The sequence below is a fragment of the Polyodon spathula genome, chromosome 1, assembly GCF_017654505.1.
Source record: "Polyodon spathula isolate WHYD16114869_AA chromosome 1, ASM1765450v1, whole genome shotgun sequence".
NCBI classification, from domain to species: domain Eukaryota; kingdom Metazoa; phylum Chordata; class Actinopteri; order Acipenseriformes; family Polyodontidae; genus Polyodon; species Polyodon spathula.
The window spans coordinates 109,749,808-109,762,808 of record NC_054534.1 but is presented as its reverse complement, the minus strand read 5'-3'; the positions used below and the strand labels follow the sequence as shown (position 1 = coordinate 109,762,808).

The 13,001-nt window shown below is 46.4% G+C and overlaps 1 protein-coding gene across 1 annotated transcript in view; it reads left to right on the top strand.

The window, feature by feature from the left end:
• Positions 1-13,001, top strand: part of LOC121328977 (snake venom metalloproteinase hemorrhagic factor 2-like) — a 63,883-nt gene that overhangs the window by 50,212 nt on the left and 670 nt on the right. Inside the window, exons 7-11 of the mRNA XM_041274173.1 lie at positions 376-545; positions 1,498-1,582; positions 1,695-1,831; positions 5,857-5,968; positions 12,939-12,984. Coding sequence (XP_041130107.1) covers positions 376-545; positions 1,498-1,582; positions 1,695-1,831; positions 5,857-5,968; positions 12,939-12,984 — 550 coding nt within the window. The remainder of the gene's footprint in view (positions 1-375; positions 546-1,497; positions 1,583-1,694; positions 1,832-5,856; positions 5,969-12,938; positions 12,985-13,001) is intronic.

Sequence of the window (13,001 nt, the reverse complement as noted above, 5' to 3'; positions counted from 1 at the left end):
AGTCGTTATGTTTGGAAAAAGTCTGGTGAGGCATACAAAGAAAAGAACACCAGACCTACTGTCAATCACAGAGGTGTAATATCCTTCTGTGGGGATGTTTTTCCTCTAATGACACAGGAAATGGAGGTTATTATTGCTAAAGGTGCCTCAGCTAGCTAGTTAGGTTAGTGTTAGGGTTAGTGCTAGAGTTAGGGTTTGAGTTAGGCTGATTTAAATCTTAAGTTCAGTATTGGAATTCTCTGAGCTGGCCAGTTGCTGAAAAGCCTGGCCTGTCTTTCTGTACGTATGACACTTGGTTGTTGTTTTGTTGCCAGTATCCTGAGGTCCTGTGCAGACTCTAACCTCTTTCCTGCTCCTTCTCTCTCTCTGTCTCAGATATACAGCCAGCTGGACATAGGGGTGTTCCTGGTAGGGATTGAGATCTGGACAGAGCAGGACAAGGCGCTGGTCACCCACTCCTCCATTGAGACTCTGAACAATTTCCTCAAGTGGAAAGAGACAGAGCTCGTCCCCCGAGCACCGCATGACAACGTGCAGCTGGTCAGGTAACCACACAAGCTAAGCATTACTGTCCATTACACTTTACACAGGTTGTTTCATAGATAGTCATTCGTCTATTGTACAGCAAAAGCACAAATCCATCAATATGCCTTCAACCACACACTGCTGGATGTGCCCACTTGAGTCTGCCCTTTGTAAACACTACACAGACAGAAGGAACTGCCAGCTTTGATATTCCAAGTGTTGTCAGAGAAGCAGGCTGGAGACTGGACGCAAACTAGCAGCTCTGCACACCACAAGAGAGCGTCTTGACCACACTGCAAAAGAGCTGTGCTCATCTGCTTTCCTGGTCATAGAGCTTTTAACTTTATCTCATCTCGCTGACAGGGGAGAGAATCCGTAACGGCAGTGCATCCCACAACACTGCTCGCTACACTTCAGTGAAATAATGAAGCAGCATGCCTTGGTGATCTGGACTTGTGTTTACTCATGCTGCCCGGGTGTAAATATTCCCTCAGCGATGCTTGGTGAAGCCATCATATCGATCGTGTGCTCAGTGATGTTTTTCTTCTTGTTTGCAGTGGGGTTCACTTTGAGGAGAATGTGCTTGGTGAAGCTATCATATCGATCGTGTGCTCAGTGATGTTTTTCTTCTTGTTTGCAGTGGGGTTCACTTTGAGGAGAATGTGCTTGGTGAAGCTATCATATCGATCGTGTGCTCAGTGAAGTTTTTCTTCTTGTTTGTAGTGGGGTTCACTTTGAGGAGCATGTGCTTGGTGAAGCTATCATATCGATCGTGTGCTCAGTGATGTTTTTTTTCTTGTTTGCAGTGGGGTTCACTTTGAGGAGAATGTGCTTGGTGAAGCTATCATATCGATTGTGTGCTCAGTGATGTTTTTCTTCTTGTTTGTAGTGGGGTTCACTTTGAGGAGAATGTGCTTGGTGAAGCTATCATATCGATCGTGTGCTCAGTGAAGTTTTTCTTCTTGTTTGTAGTGGGGTTCGCTTTGAGGAGAATGTGCTTGGTGAAGCCACCATGTCAACCATGTGCTCTCCGAGTACAAGTGGGGGAGTCATTCAGGTAAACCACACAAACACACAAAGTACCATTTTATAGTAAAATAATGTTATGATACAATAAACCTTATTGACCTTATTTTGCAAACGATTTTCTTGTTTTTTTCTGACACCAGAACCCGGGTGTCAGTACTGCGGTGCTGTCCAACTACATGGCCCACGAGATTGGACACAACCTGGGAATGTACCACGACAACCAGGACTGCCACTGCGCCGCTGGCTTTGGAAAGTGTCTCCTCGCAGGGAACACTAGGTATGACTGGAGCTCTGCATCCACCCAGTGCGTCTGATCATCCTCCCAGTGCGTCTGATCATCCTCCCAGTGCATCAGATCAGTCAGTGTGTCTGATCATCCTCCCAGTGCATCTGATCATTCTCCCAGTGCATCAGATCATTCAGTGTGTCTGATCATCTTCCCAGTGCGTCTGATCATTCTCCCAGTGCATCAGATCATTCAGTGTGTCTGATCATTCTCCCAGTGTGTCTGATCATTCTCCCAGTGCGTCTGATCATCCTCCCAGTGCGTCTGATCATCCTCCCAGTGCATCAGATCATTCAGTGTGTCTGATCATTCTCCCAGTGCGTCTGATCATCCTCCCAGTGCCTCAGATTTATTCAGTGTGTCTGATCATTCTCCCAGTGTGTCTGATCATTCTCCCAGTGCATCTGATCATCCTCAGATCATCTGATCATCCTCCCCATTGTGTCTGATCATCCTCCCAGTGCGTCTGATCATCCTCCCAGAGCATCAGATCATTCAGTGTGTCTGATCATCCTCCCAGTGCGTCTGATCATCCTCCCAGTGCATCAGATCATTCAGTGTGTCTGATCATCCTCCCATTGTGTCTGATCATTCTCCCAGTGTTTCTGATCATCCTCCCAGTGCGTCTGATCATCCTCCCAGTGCATCTGATCATTCAGTGTGTCTGATCATCTTCCCAGTGCGTCTGATCATCCTCCCAGTGTATCTGATCATCCTCCCAGTGTATCTGATCATCCTCCCATTGTGTCTGATCATCCTCCCATTGTGCGTGATCATCCTCCCAGAGCATCTGATCATCCTCCCAGTGTGTCTGATCATCCTCCCAGTGTGTCTGATCATCCTCCCAGTGTGTCTGATCATCCTCCCAGTGTGTCTGATCATCCTCCCAGTGTCTGATCATCCTCCCAGTAGTGTGTCTGATCATTCTCCCAGTGTGTCTGATCATCCTCCCAGTGCATCTGATAATCCTCCCAGTGCATCAGATCATTCAGTGTGTCTGATCATTCTCCCAGTGCGTCTGATCATCCTCCCAGTGCGTCTGATCATCCTCCAGTGCGTCTGATCATTCAGTGTGTCTGATCATCCTCCCATTGTGTCTGATCATCAGATCATTCATTGTGTCTGATCATCCTCCCATTGTGTCTGATCATTCTCCCAGTGTTTCTGATCATCCTCCCAGTGCGTCTGATCATCCTCCCAGTGCATCTGATCAGTGTGTCTGATCATCCTCCCAGTGCATCTGATCATTCAGTGTGTCTGATCATCCTCCCAGTGTGTCTGATCATCCTCCCAGTGCATCAGATCATCCTCAGTGTGTCTGATCATCCTCCCAGTGTGTCTGATCATCCTCCCATTGTGTCTGATCATCCTCCCAGTGCGTCTGATCATCCTCCCAGTGCATCTGATCATTCAGTGTGTCTGATCATTCTCCCAGTGTGTCTGATCATTCTCGCAGTGTGTCTGATCATTCTCCCAGTGTGTCTGATCATTCTCCCAGTGCGTCTGATCATCCTCCCAGAGCATCAGATCATTCAGTGTGTCTGATCATTCTCCCAGTGCGTCTGATCATCCTCCCAGTGCCTTTTATTCAGTGTGTCTGATCATTCTCCCAGTGTGTCTGATCATTCTCCCAGTGCTCTGATCATCCTCCCAGTGTGTCTGATCATTCCCATTGTGTCTGATCATCCTCCCATTGTGTCTGATCATCCTCCCAGTGCGTCTGATCATCCTTCCAGTGCATCAGATCATTCAGTGTGTCTGATCATCCTCCCATTGTGTCTGATCATTCTCCCAGTGTGTCTGATCATTCTCCCAGTGCGTCTGATCATCTGATCATTCTCCCAGTGCGTCTGATCATCCTCCCAGTGCGTCTGATCATCCTCCCAGTGCATCTGATCATTCAGTGTGTCTGATCATCCTCCCATTGTGTCTGATCATTCTCCCAGTGCGTCTGATCATCCTCCCAGTGCGTCTGATCATCCTCCCAGTGTGTCTGATCATCCTCCCAGTGCATCTGATCATTCAGTGTGTCTGATCATCCTCCCATTGTGTCTGTCATCCTCCCTGTCTGATCATCCTCCCAGTGCGTCTGATCATCCTCCCAGTGTGTCTGATCATTCTCCCATTGCGTCTGATCATCCTCCCAGTGCATCTGATCATTCAGTGTGTCTGATCATCCTCCCATTGTGTCTGATCATCCTCCCATTGTGTCTGATCATCCTCCCATTGTGTCTGATCATCCTCCCAGTCTGATCATCCTCCCAGTGCCTCTGATCATTCAGTGTGTCTATCCCATTGTGTCTGATCATTCTCCCAGTGTCAGATCATTCAGTGTGTCTGATCATTCTCCCAGTGTGTCTGATCATTGTTATACTCCCAGAGCATCAGATCATTCAGTGTGTCTGACATTCTCCCAGTGCGTCTGTTCATCCTCCCAGAGCATCAGATCATTCAGTGTGTCTGATCATCCTCCCATTGTGTCTGTACTGTCTGATCATCCTCCCAGTGCTCAGATCATTTAGTGTGTCTGATCATTCTCCCAGTGTGTGATCATCCTCCCAGTGCGTCTGATCATCCTCCCAGAGCATCAGATCATTCAGTGTGTCTGATCATCCTCCCAGTGTCTGATCATCCTCCCAGTGCATCAGATGTCTCAATGTGTCTGCTCCCATTGTGTCTGATCATCCTCCCACTGTGTCTGATCATCCTCCCATACCTCTGATCATCCTCAGTGTGTCTGATCATCCTCCCAGAGCATCAGATCATTCAGTGTGTCTGATCATCCTCCCATTGTGTCTGATCATCCTCCCATTGTGATCATCCTCATCTGATCATTGTGTCTGATCATCCTCCCATTGTGTCTGATCACTCCCATTGTGTCTTATCATCCTCCCATTGTGTCTGATCATCCTCCCATTGTGTCTGATCATCCTCCCATTGTGTCTGATCATCCTCAGACTCTGATCAGTCCCAGTGTGTCTGATCATCCTCCCAGTGCGTCTGATCATTCGGTCGCCACCGTATCTAGTGGGCAGTCCATCATCCTCCCATGTTAACTGATCATTCTCACCAGTGTCTGATCATCCATCCTCCCAGTTGCGTCTGATCATCTAGTAACTCCCATTGCATGTCAGATCCCAGTGTGTCTGATCATCCTCCCAGTGTCTGATCACCCCAGATCATCCTCAGTGTGTCTGATCACTCCCATTGTGTCTGATCATTCTCCCAGTGCGTCTGATCATCCTCCCAGTGTCTGATCATCCTCCCATTGTGTCTGATCATCCTCCCAGTGTGTCTGATCATTCTCCCAGTGCGTCTGATCATCCTCCCAGTGCGTCTGATCATCCTCCCAGTGTGTCTGATCATCCTCCCAGTGTGTCTGATCATCCTCAGTGTGTCTGATCATCCTCCCTGTGTCTGATCATTCTCCCAGTCTGATCATCCTCCCAGTGTGTCTGATCATCCTCCCAGTGTGTCTGATCATCCTCCCAGTGCGTCTGATCATTCAGTGTGTCTGATCATCCTCCCATTGTGTCTGATCTCCCATGTGTCTGATCATCCTCCCAGTGTGTCTGATCATCCTCCCAGTGTGTCTGATCATCCTCCCATTGTGTCTGATCATCCTCCCATTGTGTCTGATCATCCTCCCAGTGTGTCTGATCATCCTCCCATTGTGTCTGATCATCCTCCCATTGTGTCTGATCATCCTCCCAGATCATTCTCCCAGTGCGTCTGCTAATCATCCTGAATAATTCAATTTTTGTATTTTTTTGTAGTGATAAGAGACTCTGTATCCACCATGTATTAACATATCACATGTTTTACAATAACAATACAGGTATAAAAATACGACTCCTACAAGCTTCTATGTAGGTACAGTAACAAGCTCTGGTGTGTCTTATTAAACTCATAATAAAACCAGGAATGGATTCCACTACTATGCCCTGGGAGTCTTATTTTCATCCCTGCAATAGTTCTAAGAACAATAATAATAACAACAATTCTGATTATTTTAGGGTCTTCCCAGCACTCAACCCCCTCTTCAGTGACTGCAGCAAGACATTCCTGAAGAACTTCCTGGCAAAGGCCAGTGCTTCCTGTCTGCTGGACCGGCCACGCTCCTTCATTGTGAGTGACTGTATCCAAGCAGTCCATTCTGCATAGTGTTTTTACTGTATTTAAACACCATTGTCATTGATGGGAGTGCAGTCTGTTAAAGGCAGGGGGAAGCTTATTGCAGGTGACTGTTTAGACAGGCTGTACTGTTATACCTCAGACTCTCAGTGCAAGTGACTGACAGGCTGTACTGTTATACCTCAGACTCTCAGTGCAGGTGACTGACAGGCTGTACTGTTATACCTCAGACTCTCAGTGCAAGTGACTGACAGGCTGTATTGTTATACCTCAGACTCTCAGTGCAGGTGACTGACAGGCTGTACTGTTATACCTCAGACTCTCAGTGCAGGTGACTGACAGGCTGTACTGTTATACCTCAGACTCTCAGTGCAAGTGACTGACAGGCTGTACTGTTATACCTCAGACTCTCAGTGCAGGTGACTGACAGGCTGTACTGTTATACCTCAGACTCTCAGTGCAGGTGACTGACAGGCTGTATTGTTATACCTCAGACTCTCAGTGCAGGTGACTGACAGGCTGTATTGTTATACCTCAGACTCTCAGTGCAGGTGACTGACAGGCTGTACTGTTATACCTCAGACTCTCAGTGCAGGTGACTGACAGGCTGTACTGTTATACCTCAGACTCTCAGTGCAGGTGACTGACAGGCTGTACTGTTATACCTCAGACTCTCAGTGCAAGTGACTGACAGGCTGTACTGTTATACCTCAGACTCTCAGTGCAAGTGACTGACAGGCTGTATTGTTATACCTCAGACTCTCAGTGCAGGTGACTGACAGGCTGTACTGTTATACCTCAGACTCTCAGTGCAGGTGACTGACAGGCTGTACTGTTATACCTCAGACTCTCAGTGCGGGTGATTGACAGGCTGTATTGTTATACCTCAGACTCAGTGCAGGTGACTGACAGGCTGTACTGTTATACCTCAGACTCTCAGTGCAGGTGACTGACAGGCTGTATTGTTATACCTCAGACTCTCAGTGCAGGTGACTGACAGGCTGTACTGTTATACCTCAGACTCTCAGTGCAGGTGACTGACAGGCTGTATTGTTATACCTCAGACTCTCAGTGCAGGTGACTGACAGGCTGTATTGTTATACCTCAGACTCTCAGTGCAGGTGACTGACAGGCTGTACTGTTATACCTCAGACTCTCAGTGCAGGTGACTGACAGGCTGTATTGTTATACCTCAGACTCTCAGTGCAGGTGACTGACAGGCTGTATTGTTATACCTCAGACTCTCAGTGCAGGTGACTGACAGGCTGTACTGTTATACCTCAGACTCTCAGTGCAAGTGACTGACAGGCTGTACTGTTATACCTCAGACTCTCAGTGCAGGTGACTGACAGGCTGTATTGTTATACCTCAGACTCTCAGAGCAGGTGACTGACAGGCTGTACCTGTTATACCTCAGACGCATGGTTTGTTTAGATTTCCAGAAAGCTTTTGACAAAGTCCCGCATAAAAGATTAATTCTCAAACTGAACGCAGTAGGGATTCAAGGAAACATAAGAACATAAAGTTTACAAATGAGAGGAGGCCATTCGGCCCATCTTGCTCGTTTGGTTGTTAGTAGCTTATTGATCCCAGAATCTCTTCAAGCAGCTTCTTGAAGGATCCCAGGGTTTCAGCTTCAACAACATTACTGGGGAGTTGATTCCAGACCCTCATGATTCTTTGTGTAAAAAAGTGTCTCCTATTTTCTGTTCTGAATGCCCCTTTTTCTAAACTCCATTTGTGACCCCTGGTCCTTGTTTCTTTTTTCAGGCTGAAAAAGTCCCTTGGGTCGACACTGTCAATACCTTTTAGAATTTTGAATGCTTGAATTAGGTCGCCGCGTAGTCTTCTTTGTTCAAGACTGAATAGATTCAATTCTTTTAGCCTGTCTGCATATGACATGCCTTTTAAACTCGGAATAATTCTGGTCGCTCTTCTTTGCACTCTTTCTAGAGCAGCAATATCCTCTTTGTAGCGAGGTGACCAGAACTGAACACAGTATTCAAGATGAGAACTTACTAGTGCATTGTACAGTTTTAACATTACTTCCCTTGATTTAAATCCAACACTTTTCACAATGTATCCGAGCATCTTGTTGGCCTGTTTTATAGCTTCCCCACATTGTCTAGACGAAGACATTTCTGAGTCAACAAAAACTCCTAGGTCTTTTTCATAGATTCCTTCTCCAATTTCAGTATCTCCCATATGATATTTATAATGCACATTTTTATTTCCTTCGTGCAGTACCTTATACTTTTCTCTATTAAATGTCATTTGCCATGTGTCTGTCCAGTTCTGAATCTTGTCTAGATCATTTTGAATGACCTTTGCTGCTGCAACAGTGTTTGCCGCTCCTCCTATTTTTGTGTCGTCTGTGAATTTAACAAGTTTGCTTACTATACCAGAATCTAAATCATTAATGTAGATTAGGAACCCAAGGGACTTTTTCAACCTGAACAAAGAAACAAGGACCAGGGGTCACAAATGGAGATTAGACAAAGGGGCATTCAGAACAGAAAATAGAAGGCACTTTTTTACACAGAGAATACTGAGGGTCTGGAATCAACTCCCCAGTAATGTTGTTGAAGCTGACACCCTGGGATCCTTAAAGAAGCTGCTTGATGAGATTCTGGGATCAATAAGCTACTAACAACCAAACGAGCAAGATGGGCCGAATGGCCTCCTCTCGTTTGTAAACTTTATGTTCTTATGTTTCCTTGAATCCCTACTGCGTTCAGTTTGAGAATTAATCTTTTATGCGGGACTTTGTCAAAAGCTTTTTGGAAATCTAAACAAACCATGTCATATGCTTTGCAATTATCCATTATCGATGTTGCATCCTCAAAAAAATCAAGCAGGTTGGTTAGACACGATCTCCCTTTCCTAAAACCTTGTTGACTGTCTCCCAGGATACTGTTACCATATAGGTAATTTTCCATTTTGGATCTTATTATAGTTTCCATAAGTTTGCGTATAATAGAAGTCAGGCTTACTGGTCTGTAGTTACCTGGTTCAGTTTTGTTTCCCTTTTTGTGGATCGGTATTACGTTTGCAATTTTCCAGTCTGTCGGTACAACCCCTGTGTCAAGAGACTGTTGCATGATCTTGGTTAGCGGTTTGTAAATTACTTCTTTCATTTCTTTGAGTACTATTGGGAGGATCTCATCCGGCCCAGGGGATTTGTTTATTTTAAGAGCTCCTAGTCCCTTTAACACTTCTGCCTCAGTTATGCTAAAGTTATTTAAAACTGGATGACATGTGGGGCATGTTTTCCGTAGCCTCCAAAAGGTAGGGGCGTGGATCAGAAAACCAGTCAGTATCTGGTGTGACCACCATTTGCCTCATGCAGCGCGACACATCTCCTTCGCATAGAGTTGATCAGACTGTTGATTGTGGCCTGTGGAATGTTGTCCCACTCCTCTTCAATGGCTGTGCGAAGTTGCTGGATATTGGCGGGAAGTGGAACACGCTGTCGTACACGTCGATCCAGAGCATCCCAAACATGCTCAATGGGTGACATGTCTGGTGAGTATGCAGGCCATGGAAGAACTGGGACATTTTCAGCTTCCAGGAATTGTGTACAGATCCTTGTGACATGGGGCCGTGCATTATCATGCTGAAACATGAGGTGATGGCGGTGGATGAATGGCACGACAATGGGCCTCAGGATCTCGTCACGGTATCTCTGTGCATTCAAGTTGCCATTGATAAAATGCAATTGTGTTCGTTGTCCGTAGCTTATGCCTGCCCATACCATAACCCCACCGCCACCATGGGGCTCTCTGTTCACAGTGTTGACATCAACAAACCACTCGCCCACACGACGCCATACACGCTGTCTGCCATCTGCCCGGTACAGTTGAAACCGGGATTCATCCATGAAGAGCACACTTCTCCAGCGTGCCAGTGGGTGAGCATTTGCCCACTGAAGTCGGTTACAACGCCGAACTGCAGTCAGGTCAAGACCCTGGTGAGGACGATGAGCACGCAGATGAGCTTCCCTGAGACGGTTTCTGACAGTTTGTTCATAAATTCTTCGGTTGTGCAAACCCACAGTTTCATCAGCTGTATATTGATCAAACATATTGTATACCGGATCGCTCTATTTTTGATAATTTATTTTTTATTAGAGATTTTTTAACTGTAAGTGATATTTGTGATTTTAATGTAGGAATGGTCTCCCTGGATCAAGAGAAGGCTTTCGACAGAGTCGACCACACCTACCTCTTTCATACACTGGAAGCCTTCGAATTCGGTCCTGGTTTTATTTCTTATATTCGGCTTTTATATTCCAACATTTTTAGTATTTTAAAGATCAACAATGGGCTGAGTCAGCCCTTCCCAGTGTGCAGGGGTATAAGGCAGGGATGCGCCCTGTCTGGTATGCTGTATTCACTGGTTATAGAGCCCCTGCTGCACCTGCTGAGGGTCAGGCTAGCTGGATGGACAGTGCCCTCCTCGCCCTCCACACCCTCCTCTGCCACAGTGAAGGTGTCTGCCTACGCAGACGATGTGACTGTGTTTGTGAGGGGGGATGCAGATGTCCAAGCGCTGCAGCAGACTCTAAATGAGTTCCAGAGAGCATCTTCTGCCAGAGTAAACTGGGCAAAATGTGACACCTTCCTGTCAGGCAGCTGGGATGAGGGCACCCCTCCTTTCCTGCCTGAGGGGCTGAAATGGAACAGAACAGGCATTAAAGTGTTGGGGGTGCACCTCGGAATAGAAAACTACATGAAAAAGAACTGGGAGGGTTTGTTGGACAGGGTGAGGGGGCGGCTGCAGAGGTGGAAGGGACTGCTGGCTCAACTGTCCTTCAAGGGCCGGGTGCTTGTTATTAATAATCTGGTGGCCTCTAGCTTGTGGCACAAGCTGGTATGCCTGGACCCACCCCAGGGCCTGGTGAAGGAGATCCAGAGAGTGTTGCTGGAGTTCTTTTGGAGCGGGAGACACAGTTTGAGGCCGGCAGTCCTCTACCTCCCTAGTGATGAGGGGGGGCAGGGGCTAGTCAGCATTGCCAGCAGGGTGGCAGCCTTCAGACTGCAGGCGGTTCAGAGACTCCTGTACACTGAGGAGGAGGCTCATTGGAAGAGGCTGGCCTGTTTCCTTCTCAATAGATTTGGGGGGCTGGGGTTAGGAAAACACCTGTTTTTAATTGAGAACACCAGTTTTAGTAAAGCAGGACTTCCTCCTTTTTATCAAAGTATTTTAAAAGCCTGGCAGCTGGTGAGGGTGGAAAGGGATGTGGAGTCCTTGACAGGGCAGGACCTGTTTGAGGAGCCCCTATTTTTTAATCCACTCTTTCCAGTTAAGTTCCTCCAGTCGATGACGCTCTGTGCCAGTTTTTTAAAAGCAGGTGTAACCAGGATGGTCCACCTGTTAAACCTTGAGCTCTCCTGCTGGCTAACTGCCTCCCAGCTAACTGCACAGCTAGGCTGGCACTCAGAGAGGCTTGCAGAAAGACTGATGGGTGAGTTGAGGGGCTGCCTCTCCCCGCGGCTCAAGGCAGTCCTGAGGGAGGAGTTGTCCAGAGGCACAGAGCAGAGACAGCTTTCCTTATTTCCAGGGATGATCGTGTCACCAGCAGTAGGTGAGGAAGGTGAGGGCGGTGGAGAGAATGGAGGGACTTTGCTTAAATTGCAGAATGTGGAGGAAATTATCTTTCACACAATGAATGGAAAACATATATACAAATTGTGTGTTAAAGCCACAGAGTATAGTAGGCTAAGGGGTCTGGTAGACTCTAAGTGGCGAGCTTACTTGGCTGTAGAGGAGGGGCACAGGCCGGTGTGGAGGGTGCTGTACAAGCCGCCTCTCGCCAAGAGAGTGGGGGACCTGCAGTGGAAGATTCTACACTGCATTGTGTCCACAGGCAGGTTTCTCCATAGAGTGGACCCCAGCATCAGTGAGCAGTGCGCTTTTTGCTCAGCAGAGGAAACTCTCTTTCATGCCTACAGTGAGTGTGAGAGGCTGCGGCCACTTTTTAATTTACTGCAGGGAATCCTGAATAATTTAGGGGTCGTTTTTAGTAAGGAGCTTTTTATTTTTGGGGTTCTATACAGTTTTAAAATGAAAAACAGGTGTGTTCTTATTAATTTTTTAATTGGACAGGCAAAATTGGCTATTTTAAAGACAAGGAAAAATCAACTCTCTGGTTCTGGACTGACCAGTTTAGTGGTTCAATTCAGGGTGCTCGTGGTCAGCCAGATCAGAGTAGAGTTTGAGTATTTTAAACTGGTCAGTAACCTGGAGGACTTTCAGGAGAGGTGGTGTGTGGGAGACGCCTTGTGTGCTGTGAGTGAGGAGGGGGAGCTCCAGTTTTTGTTCTAATTTTATTTAATTTTTGTTTTACAGTGTTTTATTTTGGCTTTTATCTGTTTTCAACAAAGAAAAAAAAACTGTTTAATATTGATTTTTTAATGATCCTTTTATTTTGTTTAAAATTTGTTTTTAACGAGAACACAATGTATTTTAGGATTTTTTAAATTTTGCTGAGGCAGTAGGAATCTTAACTTTTGTTGTGTTTTACCTTTATTTGAATTTTAATGGATTTTATTTGGAATATTTAAATAAAGGATCTTAAAAGTCAAAGTCTCTCTCTCTCTCTCTCTCTCTCTCTCTCTCTCTCTCTCTCTCTCTCTATATATATATATATATATATATATGAGAACCACCTAAAAGTGCACACATGAACTTCTACATCACCTGTGGAAGAGGCTAGCTGGCTAGCTACATTGTGTGGAAGGCTGTGGTGATTGAATGATAAACAGCATGACCTTCAGGGCTATCGAGGCTCAGCTCTGCGTGACACTAGACATGGATTAATGGACAGAGCTTAGTTATCAGACAAGCAGTAATGTAACAGAAGTGCCCAGACTGCTGCAGGGGACCAGTGAGGGGGATTCCGGCCCGGCACTGGGGAGGGGTTTCTGTCTCCTCCTAATTCTTTCCTTGTTTGTTTTTGCAGGTCACTGCAGATCTGACAAAGCCGAACCGTCCTCCCCTCATACTTGGTAAGAGCACCTGGGCT